The sequence below is a fragment of the Nansenia antarctica genome (genome assembly GCF_963989245.1).
Source record: "Nansenia antarctica genome assembly, chromosome: 1".
Taxonomy (NCBI): Eukaryota; Metazoa; Chordata; class Actinopteri; order Argentiniformes; family Microstomatidae; genus Nansenia; species Nansenia antarctica.
In genome coordinates, this window is record NC_137674.1 from 111099676 (window position 1) to 111119675 (window position 20000).

Genomic DNA, 20000 nt, shown 5'->3' on the forward strand with positions numbered 1-20000 from the left:
GTGTGTGTGTGTCTGTCTGTCTGTCTGTCTGTCTGTCTGTCTGTAAATGTTCAACACTACCAACACTCCAGCCCAAGTTTCAGCCCAGAGAGAGTTAACTCTTTCTGTTTCTGTGTCTCTCTCTCTGTCTGGTTGACCAGCTAATGAGCAGTTTCAGCTCTAACACGGGGTTCCAAGGTTCTGAGTCCACACATGGAATCCTGTGTCTTTGTTTGTCATTGGAATCTTCCTCCTGGATTCTTATTGTGACGTCAGATGATTGCCTGTCATAGAATCCACAGGGAAAACCATGTCCATCTATAATATAATAACAATTTCTCGCCTGAAAACATATTAAAACTTCATAAAATGACATGTTAACACTCAAAATAAAATAAAAAGAGTTTTAAAAAAGAGTTAAAAAAAAACAAACAACACCAAAAAAACTGTCTGAAAACATAATAAATAAACATAATAAATATAGAAACAATAAATAATAATAATTTTTAAAAAGATGTTCGTATGAATGACCTTTGACCACCGGAAAAGGTACATTATTATGACGGAAGTAGCTTTCAACGCAGCGCAAGCTTCTCTCCCTCCAGGAAAGACTGGAAGTGTTTTATTATTGTGATTTTTAACAGCGCAGCTGAGAGACTCTGAGAGGGTCTGAGAGGGTAAGAGCATCGCACACCCATCTGGGTCACACGCCAACCTGTCCCTGTCCTTAAACAGCTCACAACCCAGAACCCTGAAGCCTCTCTGCTGACCTGGCTGTTGACATGACTGTGCTAAGCTAACCGTGCTAAGCTAACGGGGGCTAGCGGTGGCAGCTAGGTTAGCTAACACTTCTCCATTCTTCTGGAGTTGATCTGATCTGTCCACAGGTTCATGCATGCGGGGTGTGTTGCATTGGTGCATGCTGCATGCTTTCTGCAAACAAACAACTGGGCCTTGTTAGTTCAAGTGAATCTGGACGAGCTGCATTTGGCGCCACTTAAAACGTGCTAAGCTGGTTAAGGTTAGCTGACTGTCAGGCTGGGACGTCTGTCTGCAGGTTCACATGTTCCTCCTGACCTCGTCTGACTCCAGGCTGTGTGTCTGATCTCTGATCTCCTGTAGGACAGAGGACATCACGCTGTCGTAAGAAGGGGAGGCGGTCCAGCGCTGCAGAGCCGTTGTCCAACACAAGACCTGTCCCTGTCTCATCCCGGGACACCTGGACACCCCGGGCCTGTGAGGACAGACAGACGTCTGCCCGGATAGGATAGGTGGCCTCTCCCTACTGCGAGGACATGGATCAGAACAACAGCTTGCCTCCCTTCCAGGGGCTGGCCTCCCCCCAGGTAACAACCTCACAGGGCCTCACTGCTTAGCTGTCAGGGGGGCAGAGACCTGGTCTGGTCTGGTCCAGGTGGTACACTACACATCAAGGGGCAGTTAGTCCTGGATTGATTGAATCAATCACAGTTTCAATGAACAATCTCCATTTAGGTTGAAGGTCTTTTTTTTATTAAGCATTTAGCCTCAATGTCAATATCTGGTGAGATGGAACGTGCTGCACAGACACCTTGTGGGTCAACCAGGACCAGGGTTGAAGAACACAGATGAAATTATCTCTCTCTCTCTCTCCTTCAATCTATCCTTTACTCTCTGCCCTCCCTCCCTCACGCTCTCATCCCCTCCCTCCCTCACGCTCTCATCCTCTCCCCCCCCCCTTCTCTCCCCCCCCCTTCTCTCCCCCCCCCCCTTCTCCCCCCCCCCCCTTCTCTCCCCCCCTCCCTTCTCTCCCCCCCTCCCTTCTCTCCCCCCCTCCCCTCCTTCTCTCTCCCCCCCCTCTCCTTCTCTCTCCCCCCCTCCCCTCTCCTTCTCTCCCCCCCCTTCTCTCCCCCCCTCCCTTCTCTCCCCTCCTTCTCTCCCCCCCTCCCCTCTCCTTCTCTCCCTCCCCCCCTTCTCCCCTTCTTGCTCTCTCTCCTTCACTCCCTCCTTCTCTCTCCCTCCTTCTCCCCCCCCCACCTCTCCCTCTCCCCCCCCCCACCTCTCCCTCTCCCCTTCTTGCTCTCTCTCCTTCACTCCCTCCTTCTCTCTCCCTCCTTCTCCCCCCCCCATCTCTCCCTCTCCCCTTCTTGCTCTCTCTCCTTCACTCCCTCCTCTCTCTCTCCTCCCATCTGCCCTTCTTGCTCTCTCCCCCCCTCCCCTTCTCTCCCCCCTCCCCCAGGGAGCGATGACCCCCGGCATGCCCATCTTCAGTCCCATGATGCCCTACGGCAGCGGCCTGACCCCCCAGCCCGTCACCAACACCAACAGCCTGTCCCTCCTGGAGGAGCAGCAGAGGCAGCAGCAGGCCTCCGCCCAGCAGGGGGCGCTGGCGGGCTCCTCGGGCCTGACGCCGCAGCTCTACAACTCCCAGAGCGTCACCACCACGACGGCGTTGCCGGGGAACACCCCCCTCTACACCGCCACGCCCCTCACCCCCATGACGCCCATCACCCCGCAGACGCCCGCCTCCGAGAGCTCCGGGATCGTCCCCCAGCTGCAGTAAGTAGGTCTCTTCTTCAGACAGGAAGCTGTCGTCTCTTCAGACAGGAAGCTGTCGTCGTCTCTTAACACTAGAACAGCCGTGCCTTTTAACCTACTAAAAGAGCCGCCTCGCCTCTCTACAATGCTCAAGCTGCTATTTACACACAACGGCCACTAGTTGGCCGCTTGTAAATTAGCCTGCTTCCTACACAGAAAAACGGCAAAATAGCTTCATACTAACTTATCCTGATGTGATTTTGAAAATGTAAGGATACTGGGTGATAGAACACACATATCTAGGAAAAGTCATGAAAGGAGGGTCCTGAAATGTGAAATTTTGCAAAGATATAACTAGGGATGCACGATATGCATTTTTTCAAACCGATACCGATACCGATATTTACCCGCTTCTCGTGGCCGATAACCGATACCGATACCGATATTATTATTATTATTTTATTTTTTCTTTCCTAGCACCAGGGGAGCCCCCCTCCCAAATTTCATTGTTTGGTACCTGTACTATATCAATGACAATAAAGACCATTCAGATATAATTTCACAGTTGATAACCTGTAGTTCATGCACACCTGAAGGTAAGAAAGGCTATGTAGTGAGCAAAGATTGATGATTTAATATTACATAGTGATCTCACCAAATCTAACTTACATCACTATTGTTAACACAACAAAGAGAACACTTCTGAGTCTTCAAATGTTCATTTATTATTTCCTCTAACAAACAGAATCTGTTATAGACAGTGCACAATGCTTTTTTTAGCCAAAGTTCATAAAGATCTTATGTTAACCGTAGCTTTAGACAGTATACTGTATGTTTACATGTATATGTTAACCATAGCTTTAGACAGTATACAGTATGTTTACATGTATATTCATTACATGTAAGTTCATGAAATCCACAATGGCTTTTTTTTCGCGGCTAGGCTAACGTGTTCTGCTACAACGAGTGCTTGATATTCCTTCCATACAGCGTGCTTGCAATGGTGATTCTTCAGGTGACTTATTAGATTCGTTGTGTTGTAACTCGTAGACCTTTGCCCTCCTCTCCGAACTTTTGTTGAACATGTATTGCAAATTGCAAACGCAATATCTGCCTTAGAAATTGTGAAGAATGTCCACACCGGGGAAGGCATGTTTCGCTCGCGTCTCGTCAAAACAAACTGCGTGCCTGAGCGCGGAAACCGGAAGCAGAGCGCGGAAACCGGAAACCGGAAGCAGAGATATTTCCGGCTTCATATTATCGGTTAAATATCGGCTAAATTGTATAATAAATACCGATACCGATAAACATTAATTCCTCAATATCGGGCCGATAAATATCGGTGCCGATAATATCGTGCATCCCTAGATATAACATTTCATAGTCTTTACTCACAGGGGTCAAATGACCTCTCACTGTTGTTCTAGTGTTAAGACGGGAAGCTGTCGTCAGGGTTCTCCCCCCCCCACCCTAACCCAGAATGTTAGTGTGTCTGCGTCATGTTGTGACCATGGCAACGCCACAATGTATTAGGGGTGTAACGGATCACGGATAATCCGTGATCCGTTCGGATCGCCCTCCACGGTTCGGAACGCATGTGTACCGCGGATCAATAGCAAAAAATAAAATAAAAATAATTTTTTTTTTTTTTCCTAACACCAGGGGAGCCACCCCTCCTAAATTTCGTTGTTTGGTACCTGTACTGTAGCAATGACAATAAAGACCATTCATTCATTCAAATGTAACCGGTAGAAAAACAATCATGTGCGCTTTATTCTCACTCTCTGCATGTGTACTGAGTTGACAACAACATTCATTCACTCATCTCTGTCCCAATTATATCACGTCATATCACCCGCTAAGCAGCCTGGGTGATTGTGTAAACACACAAAAAAAGTACTCTGTTACTTTGCAGCAGTGATGTTATATATATGTTGTTATATATATATGTTGTTATATATAGATGTTATATATATATGTGATATATATATCAGTTTTGACATCTTGAATGTTGTTTTTTTGTTTCACACATTAAAAGTGGTGTTTTTACAGAATTCAAGGAAAATGTTGTTTTTATTAAAATATATATATGTTTTGTGTTGATCCGAAAAATGATCCGATCCGTGACTCAAAATCCGTGACACGATCCGATCCGTGAGTTAGGTGATCCGTTACACCCCTACAATGTATGTATACACCGTAAGGCACATTAACATATTAAAATCTATATTTAGTAACACATACCCCCCCCCTCACCAGGAACATCGTGTCCACAGTGAACCTGGGCTGCAAACTGGACCTGAAGACCATCGCACTGCGGGCCAGAAACGCAGAGTACAACCCCAAGGTACCCCTCTCCTATCAGCCTCCACAGAGGCCGGGCCAGGGGAGGCTGGGCGGAGGCAGAAATCAGAGACATTGTATTGGGTGGTGCATGATGTTCCATGGTGCATGTTCCCCTGTCTAAATGCCTCTCTCTCTCTCTCTCTGCCCCTCTCTCTCTCTCTTTCTGCCTCCCTCTCTCTTTCTGTCTCTCTCTTTCTTCCTGCCCCTCTCTCTCTCTCTCTTTCTGCCTCCCCCTCTCTCTCTCTCTCTCTCTCTCTGCCCCTCTCTCTCTCTTTCTGCCTCCCTCTCTCTTTCTGTCTCTCTCTTTCTTTCTGTCTCTCTCTTTCTTCCTGCCCCTCTCTCTCTCTCTCTCTTTCTTCCTGCCCCTCTCTCTCTCTCTCTCTTTCTGCCTCCCCCTCTCTTTCTGCCTCTCTCTCTTTCTGCCTCTCTCTCTCTCTTTCTGCCTCCCTCTCTCTTTCTGTCTCTCTTTCTTCCTGCCCCTCTCTCTCTCTCTCTCTCTCTCTCTGCCCCTCTCTCTCTCTTTCTGCCTGCCCCTCTCTTTCTGCCTCCCTCTCTCTCTCTCTTTTTGCCTCCCTCCCTCCCTCTCTCTCTCTCTCTCTCTCTCTGCCCCTCTCTCTCCCTTTCTGCCTGCCCCTCTCTTTCTGCCTCCCCCTCTCTCTCTCTCTCTCTCTGCCCCTCTCTCTCTCTTTCTGCCTCCCTCCCTCCCTCTCTCTCCCCCCCCCCCCCCCAGCGGTTCGCTGCGGTCATCATGAGAATCCGGGAGCCCAGGACGACCGCTCTGATCTTCAGCTCAGGGAAGATGGTCTGCACTGGAGCCAAGAGGTCAGAGGTCACGCTCACCACGCCATGAACTGGGAACATTTCACTCACCACGCCAAACAAACACAAATCTGACTTGTGTTGACTTGTGTTGTTGTTGTTGTTGTTGGTGTTGACTTGTGGTGGTGTTGACTTGTGTTGACTTGTGTTGTTGTTGACTTGTGCTGGTGTTGACTTGTGTTGACTTGTGTTGGTGTTGACTTGTGGTGGTGTTGACTTGTGTTGGTGTTGACTTGTGTTGGTGGTGACTTGTGTTGGTGTTGACTTGTGCTGGTGTTGACTTGTGTTGACTTGTGCTGGTGTTGACTTGTGTTGGTGTTGACTTGTGTTGGTGGTGACTTGTGTTGGTGTTGACTTGTGGTGGTGTTGACTTCTGGTGTTGACTTGTGTTGTTGTTGACTTGTGGTGTTGTTGACTTGTGTTGTTGTTGACTTGTGGTGGTGTTGACTTGTGTTGTTGACTTGTGTTGGTGTTGGTCTGCAGTGAGGTAGTGGTGTGTAGCTAGCACAGTGAGGTAGCTAGCACAGTGAGGTAGCTAACACCGTGAGGTAGCTAACACCGTGAGGTAGCTAACACAGTGGTGGTGTTGGTCTGCAGTGAGGAGCAGTGAGCTAGCTAACACAGTCAGGTAGCTAACCCAGTGGTGGTGTTGGTGCTGTAGGTGCTGTAGGTAACAGTGAGGTAGCTAGCACAGTGAGGTAGCTAACCCAGTGGTGGTGTGGGTCTGCAGTGAGGAGCAGTGAGGTAGCTAACACAGTGGTGGTGTGGGTCTGCAGTGAGGAGCAGTGAGCTAGCTAACACAGTGAGGTAGCTAACACAGTGAGGTAGCTAACACAGTGGTGGTGTGGGTGCTGTAGGTGCTGTAGCTAACAGTGAGGTAGCTAGCACAGTGAGGTAGCTAACACAGTGGTGGTGTTGGTCTGCAGTGAGGAGCAGTGAGGTAGCTAACACAGTCAGGTAGCTAACCCAGTGGTGGTGTTGGTGCTGTAGCTAGCACAGTGAGGTAGCTAACCCAGTGGTGGTGTGGGTCTGCAGTGAGGAGCAGTGAGGTAGCTAGCACAGTGAGGTAGCTAACCCAGTGGTGGTGTGGGTCTGCAGTGAGGAGCAGTCAGGTAGCTAACCCAGTGGTGGTGTGGGTCTGCAGTGAGGAGCAGTGAGGTAGCTAACCCAGTGGTGGTGTGGGTCTGCAGTGAGGAGCAGTGAGCTAGCTAACAGTGAGGTAGCTAACCCAGTGGTGGTGTGGGTCTGCAGTGAGGAGCAGTGAGGTAGCTAACCCAGTGGTGGTGTGGGTCTGCAGTGAGGAGCAGTGAGGTAGCTAGCACAGTGAGGTAGCTAACCCAGTGGTGGTGTGGGTCTGCAGTGAGGAGCAGTGAGGTAGCTAACACAGTGAGGTAGCTAACCCAGTGGTGGTGTGGGTCTGCAGTGAGGAGCAGTGAGCTAGCTAACAGTGAGGTAGCTAACCCAGTGGTGGTGTGGGTCTGCAGTGAGGAGCAGTGAGGTAGCTAACCCAGTGGTGGTGTGGGTCTGCAGTGAGGAGCAGTGAGGTAGCTAACAGTGAGGTAGCTAACCCAGTGGTGGTGTGGGTCTGCAGTGAGGAGCAGTGAGGTAGCTAACACAGTGGTGGTGTGGGTCTGCAGTGAGGTAGCTAACACAGTGAGCTAGCTAACCCAGTGGTGGTGTGGGTCTGCAGTGAGGAGCAGTGAGGTAGCTAACCCAGTGGTGGTGTGGGTCTGCAGTGAGGAGCAGTGAGGTAGCTAACCCAGTGGTGCTGTGGGTCTGCAGTGAGGAGCAGTGAGGTAGCTAACCCAGTGGTGGTGTGGGTCTGCAGTGAGGAGCAGTGAGGTAGCTAGCACAGTGAGGTAGCTAACCCAGTGGTGGTGGTGTGGGTCTGCAGTGAGGAGCAGTGAGGTAGCTAACACAGTGGTGGTGTGGGTCTGCAGTGAGGAGCAGTGAGCTAGCTAACACAGTGAGGTAGCTAACACAGTGAGGTAGCTAACACAGTGGTGGTGTGGGTGCTGTAGGTGCTGTAGCTAACAGTGAGGTAGCTAGCACAGTGAGGTAGCTAACACAGTGGTGGTGTGGGTGCTGTAGCTAACAGTGAGGTAGCTAACCCAGTGGTGGTGTGGGTCTGCAGTGAGGAGCAGTGAGGTAGCTAGCACAGTGAGGTAGCTAACCCAGTGGTGGTGGTGTGGGTCTGCAGTGAGGAGCAGTGAGGTAGCTAACCCAGTGGTGGTGTGGGTCTGCAGTGAGGAGCAGTGAGCTAGCTAACCCAGTGGTGGTGTGGGTCTGCAGTGAGGAGCAGTGAGCTAGCTAACCCAGTGGTGGTGTGGGTCTGCAGTGAGGAGCAGTGAGCTAGCTAACCCAGTGGTGGTGTGGGTCTGCAGTGAGGAGCAGTGAGCTAGCTAACCCAGTGGTGGTGTGGGTCTGCAGTGAGGAGCAGTGAGGTAGCTAACCCAGTGGTGGTGTGGGTCTGCAGTGAGGAGCAGTGAGGTAACCCAGTGAGGTAGCTAACCCAGTGGTGGTGTGGGTCTGCAGTGAGGAGCAGTGAGGTAGCTAACCCAGTGGTGGTGTGGGTCTGCAGTGAGGAGCAGTGAGGTAACCCAGTGAGGTAGCTAACCCAGTGGTGGTGTGGGTCTGCAGTGAGGAGCAGTGAGGTAGCTAACCCAGTGAGGTAGCTAACCCAGTGGTGGTGTGGGTCTGCAGTGAGGAGCAGTGAGGTAGCTAACCCAGTGGCGGTGTGGGTCTGCAGTGAGGAGCAGTGAGCTAGCTAACCCAGTGAGGTAGCTAACCCAGTGGTGGTGTGGGTCTGCAGTGAGGAGCAGTGAGGTAGCTAGCACAGTGAGGTAGCTAACCCAGTGGTGGTGTGGGTCTGCAGTGAGGAGCAGTGAGGTAGCTAGCACAGTCAGGTAGCTAACCCAGTGGTGGTGTGGGTCTGCAGTGAGGAGCAGTGAGGTAGCTAGCACAGTGAGGTAGCTAACCCAGTGGTGGTGTGGGTCTGCAGTGAGGAGCAGTCCCGTCTGGCAGCCAGGAAGTACGCCCGCGTGGTACAGAAGCTGGGCTTCCCGGCCAAGTTCCTCGACTTCAAGATCCAGAACATGGTGGGCAGCTGCGACGTCAAGTTCCCCATACGACTAGAGGGCCTGGTGCTCACCCACCAACAGTTCAGCAGGTGGGATAATACACACACTCTGTCTCGCTCTCGCTCTCTCTCTCTCTCTCTGTCTTTCTCTCTCTCTCTGTCTCTGTCTGTATCTCTGTCTCGTCTGTCTGTCTCTCTCTCTGTCTCTTTCCCCCCTCTCTGTCTGTCTCTCTCTCTCTCTCATATCACCATATGGAAGTGTGTGCGTGTCTAAAGACCAGGTGTTGTTGTGTTGCAGTTATGAGCCAGAGCTGTTCCCCGGCCTCATCTACAGGATGATCAAGCCCAGGATCGTCCTGCTGATCTTCGTCTCTGGGAAGGTCGTATTAACGGGTCAGTCCCTCTCTTCCCCAGCTGTTACACACAGGATCTCGATTAACACACACATTTATTTATGTCCACACAAATACAAAGTGCATTAAGGACATAAACACTATCAGTGCAGTCAGTTCATTGGGAGACGTTCATTTACGTTTGTGACTGTACAGCAACCATCTTACACATACAACATTAACACAGAGGATGTTTCAGATGAGGGTTAACAGATACAACAGCATTACTGTAAAACAGTATCTACTCTAAGGGTACAAAAAGCAACGCCGTCTCCATATTGAGTGGCTACCGATAATAGCAGATATGGAGCAATACCTTGCTAACTGTTTAGCCTTTCTCTTGGAGATGTGGGCTGTCCCAGGTTGTCTGCTTGTATTCACTGTTGTGTGTGGTGTGTGGTGTGGTGTGTGTGTGTGTGTGGTGTGTTGGCAGGTGCGAAGGTGAGAGGAGAGATCTACGAGGCGTTTGAGAACATCTACCCCATCCTGAAAGGCTTCAGAAAGACCACGTAGCCAGCGCCCCCCTGCTGGCAGCTTTTTTTATTGTTTTATTATTTTTCTTTTAGTGGCAGAGGAACTCGATCGACGCCACGACATCTTCCTGAAAGACTTTGATTGGGCGTTTACTGGAAGGACTCACCTCCACCTGCGTGGGGGTTGGTCGGCTACGATGCTGTATTTTAGCAGTTTTTATTTGTTCTTAAAATTACTCTCTCGGTTGTTTTTATTGAATAAGAAGTCTCGACGACGGGCCTCTCCTGTTTCATCTTAGCAGTTTTATTTTTGTAAAGTAGACTTTGACTGTTCTTTTACTGTTCTCATGTTGTTAACCTCACATTTCTAGGTGTATATCGGTCCCCCACACATTCCTCTCAAAGCTCTTCTGTTCAGTCTGAATCCACTGTCACGTCCTTTTATTCACATGAAGTGTTCTTCTCATATTCTCTCCGTAGTTCTGTTCAGACTTTTCTGGTGGATTTTAGCCGAACTGTTTCAAAATGTCAATCGATCTGAGTGTTTTTAATTATTATTATTTGGATTCAACGATCGGTTGTTCTGGTACTGTAGGCAAAGGATATTATGCGTCTGATTCACCGTTAAACCTTAACGCCTGGGTAGAAACATCAGTCCTGTCTGAGACCTTTCCTTCCTCGTCATTTAAATGATATTTTAAGATCGGCCATGTTGAGATGTTTTTATCATTGTTAAGATGTTGTTTTTATCATTTCTAGAACAGACAAACTAATACACCATGTGACTTCCTCCTGTTTCATGAGTTCAGACTGTACCATGTCCTCCACACAAGCACTGTCACATGTAATGTAATTATACTGAACATGGATGTTACTTTGCTACATTGAATGTGCACAATTAAATATTTACTTATTAGTCGTTTTGTATTTTGCATTCTTAAAAAAACAGCTTCTATTAGACACCAGGGGGGGGTATTCCATCAATGTTGCTAAAGGACAATGGATTTTCCTTTAGCAATGTTGATGTAACACCCCCCTGTTCTGGTTCCTGTTCTCCACTTCTGAAGTGTGCACCTCCTGCCTGGACTAAAGGCCGATTTAAAGTTCTGCGTAAAATCGACGCCGTAGGCTCTACTCCTCTCCAAAAATGTAACTACGCGTCAGAGCGTCAGCTCTGTGATTGGTCCGCTTGGTTGCGTCACATGATTCCGACTTCTATTTCCGTTTCGCGTCGCAGCGAACCCGCCATATTCGAAAGAAGATGGATCAGGTGGAAGAGAGGCTCGCTGAGGAGGATCGGGTGGAAGAGAGGCTCGCTGAGGAGGTCCGTCGTCATGGACATCTGTACGACCCCTCTTCGCCGGACTACAGAGACAGTCAGATGACCGCCAACTCGTGGAGAGAAATCTCCCAGAACATGGATCTGGACGCCGCGTTGTGCGCCGAAAAGTGGAAGAACATGCGTGACAAATATGCGTTCTTTCTTTCTCTTTCAAACTTTGGCGACGACACGGTAAATATAACGTTCTTTGTATCCTGTATGTACCCTGTATGTATGTTTGCACCTGTTGCACCTGCGTGTAGGCTAGCTAGTCCCATGGCTAGCCAGCCTACACGCAGGTGCATGATGGGAAACACAACAAAACACCATACATACATAGAACGTTCTTTGTATCATAAACCTCAAGTTCTGTAATGGTGTTTTGGCTGGCTTGCTAGCTAGCCATGGGAAACACACGCGATGTGTATGTAGTATGTCGTAGAAAGGGACTGTTCAGGCAGTGGCCCTCGCACAATCGGATTATGTCGACGGTTGTGAATGAATGTATAGTTACAAAGACTAACCTAAGCTATTTTCAACTTTCACTGTCACAGGCTGGAGATTCGCCCAGCAGCTCAGCAGAGGCGGACAACAGCCCACCTCCACCTTCACCAAGCCCACCTTCACGCCCGTCGACATCCCGGGTTGAGCGTCGGCAGGCTGAACAGCCATCTCCTCTGTCCCCCACCCCCCTGTCTCCCAGCCCAAGGGTGGCACAGAAGAGGAAGAGGAGGGACCGAGAAGAGGGCCTGATGAAAGAGCAGCTGGCTGTGCTACACAAACAGACATTATACCTCCAGATGTCCAGGGCCTCGGACGATCACTGTAGCCGGGTTGGGCAAACCATTGGAGACTGTTTGCGGATGCTGCCGGAGCAGTTGTGGCCAAAAGCTTCCTACCTGCTACATAAGACGCTGCACGAGCTGGCTGAAGAAGCAGGCAGTTTGTAGACTTGTCAAAGAAGACACTTTTGTAAATACTTTGTTTGTGTGCAGTGTTTAATACTAAGTATTAGTACTTTTTTGCAACAGTTATGATTAAACACTAACACTTCCATTGATTGATTGATTGAAAACTTTATTAGAAGATTTGCAGAAGTAGGTACATGAAAGTACATATTACATACAAGGTCAACTAACAGGATAAAAACCCAAGAAAGCCACTGGCTTATTTCAATTGGGGTCCTTGATTCTCAATTCATCGTTACATGTAAGACAGACAAAAAAACTAGTACTATCTACAAGATAATACAGACAAATAACTAGTACTATCTACAAGATAAACATACATCCATCATGGGAAGAACAATACAACAAAACATAAGGTATGTACAGCGGGTAGGACAGGTGGGGACCATCCATGTCTTTTTATTCATTTCTATTGTCTTATTCATTATCTTATTAAATGTTTAATATATTATGATTTTACTTTTGTCTTTTAATCTGTTTTACTATTCTCTTGATGTATCTTTTTAAATGCTGTATGTAAATCATTTTGAATTATAATATATAATATAATAAGATAATCAGACTGCTGTGTTTCTGCATCTGCATCTAATTGATGTCATCAATTAGTAAGTAAGTAAAGCTTTATTTATATAGCACCTTTCATACAAGAAATGCAGCTCAAAGTGCTTTACAACAGGGATAAAAGTAATAGGGATAAGAAATAAAAGTACAGATTGAATACTCTCAGATCTCTAAGTTGTTGAAGAACTATGACGACCACGACTGTTTTATGTCCAACTAATAAAGTAGCATGTCCCCTCAGTGTCTCACTCACTCACACTCTCACTCTCTTTCACTCACTCTCTCTCTCTCCCTGCCCCCTCTCTCCATCACTCAGTGTTTTTAACTCTCCTGTGTATCTCTCTCTATCTATCTCTTGGAGGGGGGGAGGGAGAGAGAGAGACATATTAAAGAGGGTACATGAACTGAATCTTGTTTGAGCCTTGGTCACACAGACATGGAGGATATAAACTCTTACAACATTACGGACTATAATGTCACATCTCTTGGTAAGCCTATGGTTCATCTATGTTATGTATTATGATGTATTATGGGATGTATTATGATGTACTACTGGCTTGCTATATTCCTGAGAGATGCAGGTCCATTTAAGACAAGAAAATACTCTGTAGTATGATATACAGTACTGTACTGTGTGACATAATGTTTGTGTTAGTGAGCATATTCTGCTGCTTATTCAGGTTACACTTACTGAAGATTCATTGGTGGTTGATTAACATCAGCTAAGAACTGATTAAAACTGCTCCAACTAGACAAGACATCCGTCAGAGATTTAACCTGGTTGTCACCACGACAGCAACCTCATGCAGAGGGTTGAGCAGCGAGCAAACCATTTCATATTAATGTAACTATTTAGAATGCATATTCATCATCAGCAAGGGATATTTTCAGTATTCTAACATAATTTGATATTATGTTATTATTTTAGAATACTGGAAATATTACTGAGAGTGGCTTTAAATGCAAGCTGTAAGAATGCAACAAAATAAAATGTAAAAAGTGGTGGACGTCTTATGATGTTACTGTACATATCAGAATATCTTCATAACATATTTCTTAACTAAAGTTGAAGCTGAAGGGAAACAGGTTGGGTGGGCAGGAAAAAGCCCCTGCCTCGCTCAGCCTGCCTGAGGTTTCATCATCATCATCATCTTCATCATTACAGGATGTGGAGGCGTAGTTCTTGGTCTCTTAAAGATGTAACCACAGAAAGGCGTCAAAACACGAGTGAAATGTGATCTTCATATCATCAAATCATGCTCAAGTAGAGAACACAGCACATATTGATGATAATGAATGATAACCCAACAACAAACGTACCCAATTTGACGCACACACACACACTCAGGCAGGCATGCACCTACGCACGCACACGAAACTGTTGAAATCCGGTTACACAACGGTTGTTCAATGTCGTCACAGTATTTTACCTTCTCACCAACAGCAGAAGAGGACGGCCTTAAGCAGTTGACAGAGTTCATTAACATCAGAAGCTCCATCTTTGTCATCACCAGTGTGTGTGTGGGCGTACCTGCTCTAGCCTGGGCCCTCCACTCTGTCTGCCGTCAGAACCAGAAGAGCCTCTTCCTCATCCTCCTCCTCCTCCTCAATGACGCCCTACAGATGTTTACATCCCCCATAATGGCAGTTTATCTTTTGACAGATCAAAGGGTCTGTTATAAAGAAATTTCTTCAGGGTGTTACATAATGTACATCATGTGGGGGCTATGGAGGTCCTGCGGCCTGTTATTCCACGTGACAGTAGCCCTTCAGAGGGTGCTGCAGCTGACGCGGCCAAGACGTGCAGATCACCTGCGCTTTGTCTACTGCTTCCTGTCTCTGCCCCTTGCTGTGCTGGTGACTGTCACCACCATCACCATCCTACGGTATACTGATCTTAGCCAGATTATGAGCCCATTATTAGCTGGTCATATATACCACTACACTGAGTTGACAGTGTTCCTGGTAGCTCTGGGTATGGCAGGGGTAGCATGCGTACTCACATGTACAGCCCCACCTACATCTGACCAAGCCAGAGAGGAGAATGTCGGGGTGCTGGGAACCTCAGTGTTCACTGTCCTGGTACTGTACGGACCCTACTTCTTGATCCAGTGTGTCTATGTGGCTGGACTGTATAGGAGAGATGGTTGGTCTGATCCTGCAGGATATGCTGTCAGTGGCCGTGTGTGCCACTCCATTGCGAGTCTGAGGTTGATCACAGATCCTGTCCTGTGTTGGCTGGTCTCCAGGGGGCGCTCTAGAGAGCAGCAGCAGGAAACAGTCAGAGATCCAGAACTAAAAAGTCCAATACAAATACATCACTCAGGCAGGCCTCAAGGACATCAGTTGGGTCGACAGGCTCCCATGGGTCATGTTGGGCCTCAGGACCACCCCCAAGGAGGACCTCTAGTCCTCATCTACTGAGTTTAGTTTAGTTTAGTTTATTAGTTTATTATATCGAGGACAATCCTAATACATGAACCATATAAAATATAGTAAAAAAGGCAGCGTTAGCCTAGTCGGCTAATTTTCAGCTGAAGTCCCCGGCCAGTTGCAACATGGCATCCTGAAAAGTAACGTCATTAGTTAAAATAAAACATTTAAAAATTCTAAGAACACGTGGCTGAGACAAGGTACCCCAACATCACACTTGACAAAAAACACACGTAAGCAAGCTGAGGTGATTGAAGGGGCTACAACAAACACCACATACACACTTATGGGGGCAGCGACATTTCAAGCACATAGAAGCCACAGGACAATTACAGGCCACACAACATTAAGCACTTACAAACAGTTAAACAGTTAAACATTAAACAAAACAAAACATACAAAAAAAAGGCATTATGGGGAGGCAGCACAGAGAGGGATTAATGAGGACAAGTTTAGTTCTGTGTCAGCCAGGCTTTCATGTGTGTTGTGAAGGTGGAGTAAGTATGTATGTCTTTGAGTTGGTTGGGTAGTGAGTTCCAGTTTTCTATTGCTATCACTGAGAAGGATTGCTTACTGAAGGTGCTTTTCCTGAATGGAACTATAAGGTCGCCACGAGAGGTGCTTCTGGTGGGCCGTAAGCTGTGGTCACGCTGGTTTATGAAAGAGTTAAGCGGGGGAGGAGCTTTGTTATGCAGAATTTTATGGATGAGACAGATGTTTTTGTATTTGATGGTGTCTTCCCAGCTAAGGTATTTACATTTGTCTAGGATGGTACAGTAGTGTGTGCTGTTTGGCTTCTGGTCCATGACCTTAAGGGTCCGCTTGTATAGGGTGGCTAATGGCTTTAGGGAAGTGCTGTATGCATGGCCCCAGCTTGTCAAACAATATGTGAGGTGCGACATAATTGATGCGTCCATGTATAGTCTGGCAGCACTCATGGTCAGTGAGCTTCTGATGTACCTGAAGTTTGCCAGGCCAAACTTCACCCTACCAGACACTTTCTTGATGTGCTCTTTGAAAGTCAGGTTTGAATCAAAGATGATCCCTAAATATTTGAACGACGGAACTATACTAATGTTTTGCCCTGAAATGGTTATGTTTGCCGTGGTCATATTGTGTTGTTTGGAGAAGAACATTCCTACAGTTTTATTAACATTGAGCTGGAGGCAAGAGCTGTTGAGCCATTTGGTGACCTTTTCCATAGCAGAGCTAAGTTTGGCAGCTGCCAGGTGTTTGTTCTTGTCATGCACATACAAAACAGTTGGTTTACGGACAGCCACTGAGTTGGTTTACGAACAGCCACTGAGTTGGTTTACGAACAGCCACTGAGTTGGTTTACGAACAGACACTGAGTTGGTTTATGGACAGACACTGAGTTGGTTTATGGACAGACACTGAGTTGGTTTATGGACAGACACTGAGTTGGTTTATGGACAGACACTGAACTGGTTTACGAACAGCCACTGAGTTGGTTTACGGACAGCCACTGAGTTGGTTTACGGACAGCCACTGAGTTGGTTTACGGACAGCCACTGAGTTGGTTTACGGACAGCCACTGAGTTGGTTTACGGACAGCCACTGAGTTGGTTTACGAACAGCCACTGAGTTGGTTTACGAACAGCCACTGAGTTGGTTTATGGACAGCCACTAAGTTGGTTTACGGACAGCCACTGAGATGGTTTATGGACAGACACTGAGATGGTTTACGAACAGACACTGCGGATTCCTGGGGATTTCGTCCTGAACGCCACGGCCCCCTCGGCGGTCAGACAGCAAGCTGTGCTCCAGGAAAGCGCCAGGGTTTCCAGGCCAGAGCCCACGCCACAGCACGGTCTACCAGTCACATGTCCCACCCAGCCAGTATGTGTTCGTCTGCCATGACGCCCACAGAGGGCCTTTACAACCTTCCTACGACGGCCCGTTACACGTCTAAACTTATTTATTCAATCTCGCCTGCTACTATTGTTGTTTTATCTCTATTGTTGTTTTATCTCTACTGTTGTTTTATCTTCTTTGTTGTTTTATCTCTTTTGTTGTTTCATCTCTACTGTTGTTTTATCTTCATTGTTGTTTTATATCTTTTGTTGTTTCATCTCTACTGTTGTTTTATCTTCATTGTTGTTTTATATCTTTTGTTGTTTCATCTCTACTGTTGTTTTATCTGTTGTTGTTTTTATCTCTATTGTTGTTTTATCTCTATAGTTATTTTATCTTCCTTGTAATCTGTGAAGCACATTGTGTCAACGTTTTTGTGAGAAATGCGCTATACAAATAAAGTATAAACAGATAACTGTTAGTGTTTTAATTTATTTTTATTCAAATTCTGTATATAATAATTAATTAATGTGTATACTTTATTAATATGTAGGGCTTTGAGATGACTCTGTAATGAATATTGCATTATGTACGAACACTTTCCTCGGCTGCCCTCGAACAGGCGGTACAGGACCATGTTCGCAAGGACAAACAGACTGAAGCTCAGCTTCTACCCCAGGGCCATCCAGGCCCTGAACACAGCAAAGACCTAGGTTCTGGGCCCTGGACAGTCTGGACGGATTGATGGCAGCTGCTGGATTGAAAATCAGGTGTAGTGCTGAGGCACAAATGTGTACATTTCAAGCCTGCAAACTGCGACACTTTAAATGAATGTGCAATAACACTATGTGCAATATGACAACCCTAGGGTACATAAGGTTGCAGAGAATAGGAAATGTTAGAATAGGTATAGCATAGCATAGAGTACAGCACAGTGTTTTATTAGTACAGTATAGTATAGTGGATAGTGTACATAGCCTTTATTTATGTAAACCAGCTCCTTTCCCTTCTTGTTTTTTTTTTTTTTTTTTTTCTTTCCTAGAAAGCCACCTAGCCACCCCTCCCAAATTTCGTTGTTTGGTACCTGTACTATATCAATGACAATAAAGACCATTCATTCATTATAAATTAAATAAATTATTAGTATTAGCCTATGCACGACACTAGCGACACAATGTAACTACTGCACCATAGTTATAACCATGAGTTATGGCTAGCAAAGGTTTGTTCTCAAAATATACACGAGTTGAAGTGCATAATGGTTAAAGACTACATTCTACACATCTATAGTGCTCACTGTATCAAATTAGGGAGCTCTGATAACGACAGGTGTACTCACCACTGTCCAGTCTAGTCACTCTACTGCCTGTCTGCCTGTGTCTCACTACCAAACACATCACTAACATTCTGATTCTATGGATTTCTTCTGTGACGTCACCGTCATCAACTTCCCTTGTTGCCATGGGTGACAACACAGAAACAGAATGGGGAATGCTCAACCATTCCAGAGTTCTGATTTTACTCACTTCAGCCTCGTGATGATGTCATCTCTGATAGTGACATCATGACCAGCAGTTTGCAATCATGAGGGTTTTGTAACAGGACAAACCCCCCCCCACACACACATGTTCTGCATTATTTCAATGATACAAATGACCAGGGTTATGTTTGACCTATGCAACTTTGAATTAGATGTTTTCGCACACACACACACACACACACACGCACACACGCACACACACACACACACGCACACACACACACACACACACACACACACACACACACACAGATCAAAGGGCAGCAGAGACAAGTACAGGGACACAGGTGAGGTCTTTTTAACAGTGCTAGGAGATTGAACCAGGTCCACCTGCTAGGAAAGATGTAGATTACTACCTACATACTGTAGTTGTCTCCTTTAGTCATTACCTTAATGTTATATAAGTCAATTGGAGAGAAAGAACTCACCAAAATGTACTATTGCATAACTGATTAGAACATTTCTGAACATTACAGTGGTAGGACACGTTAGAACCAGTAGTGTAAGTAGACTATGTGTCTAAAAACAATACTTTTATTACAAAATTAAACAACTAATTAAACTTTTAATTTCTCTAATAAAACCCATGTAATTTCTTTTATTTTTTATTTTTTTATTCAAAACACAAATAGAACATTCAACTTCAAGGAGATTCACACAGTTACACTTATTGTAATTAGCATATCTACACACAAATCTATAAGCATTCCGAAACATACACTATCTACGATTGTTTCTGTAACTTAACTTGTCCTCAATGGTAATATTGTTATGTTAGTATGAATATACTCTACAAAAAACCCATGTAATTTCAAGATAAGAAAATAATATTCCACAAAAGTTGCATATCAAATATATTATTCAAACGAAATTAATGAATAAATCACTCAAATGTATTTGTATAGGGCTTTTTAGTTCTGGAGCTCTGTGGCTGTTTCCTGCTGCTGCTCTCTAGAGCGCCCCCTGGAGACCAGCCAACACAGGACAGGATCTGTGATCAACCTCAGACTGGCAATGCAGTGGCACACACGGCCACTGACAGCATATCCTACAGGTTCAAACCAACCACCATTCCTAATCAGTCCATCCACATAGACACACTGGATCAAGAAGTAGGGTCCGTACAGTACCAGGACAGTGAACGCTGAGGTTCCCAGCACCCCGACATTCTCCTTTCTGGCTTGGTCAGATGTAGGTGGGGCTGTACATGTGAGTACGCATGCTACCCCTGCAATACCCAGCGCTGCCAGGAACACCGTCATCTCAATGTAGTACATCTGACAAACAAATTGTGGATTGTTGTGAGGATCAGTATACTGTAGAATGGTGGTGGTGGTGATAGTCCCCAGCACAGCGAGGGGCAGAGACAGGAAGCAGTAGACAAAGCGCAGGTGATCTGCACGTCTTGGCCGGGTCAGCTGCAGCACCCTCTGAAGGGCTACTGTCACGTGGAATAACAGGCCGCAGGACCTCCATAGCCCCCACATGATAAAGATCAAGTCACACCATGTCGAAACTTCTTTGTAACAGACCGTTATATGTGTCAACAGATAAACTGCCATTATGGGGGATGTAAACATCTGTAGGGCGTCATTGAGGAGGAGGAGGGTGAGGAAGAGGCTCTTCTGGTTCTGACGGCAGACAGAGTCGATGGCCCAGGCTAGAGCAGGTACGCCCACACACACACACTGGTGATGACGAAGATGGAGCTTCTGATGTAAGTGAACTCCTCAACAAGGCCGTCCTCTTCTGCTGTT

The 20000-nt window shown here is 46.5% G+C and overlaps 1 protein-coding gene across 1 annotated transcript; it reads left to right on the forward strand.

Annotated features, from left to right (window-relative positions):
• Positions 1–568: 568 nt before the first annotated feature.
• On the forward strand, positions 569–10444 carry tbp (TATA box binding protein). Its single transcript, XM_080546905.1, has 8 exons — positions 569–656; positions 1102–1325; positions 2198–2517; positions 4756–4843; positions 5573–5664; positions 8663–8830; positions 9039–9133; positions 9566–10444. The coding sequence occupies exons 2-8, from the start codon at positions 1275–1277 to the stop codon at positions 9643–9645; spliced, it is 894 nt and encodes a 297-aa protein (XP_080403031.1). The 5' UTR covers positions 569–656; positions 1102–1274; the 3' UTR covers positions 9646–10444.
• Positions 10445–20000: the final 9556 nt, after the last annotated feature.

What these genes read in the sequence shown, in the direction of transcription:
- tbp (XM_080546905.1), top strand. Translation starts at nt 1,275, where the DNA reads ATGGATCAGAACAACAGCTTGCCTCCCTTCCAGGGGCTGGCCTCCCCC. An exon ending in AGGGGCTGGCCTCCCCCCAG is followed by an intron (nt 1,326 to 2,197) that starts GTAACAACCTCA and finishes CCCCTCCCCCAG; the next exon opens with GGAGCGATGACCCCCGGCAT. An exon ending in GGGATCGTCCCCCAGCTGCA is followed by an intron (nt 2,518 to 4,755) that starts GTAAGTAGGTCT and finishes CCCCCTCACCAG; the next exon opens with GAACATCGTGTCCACAGTGA.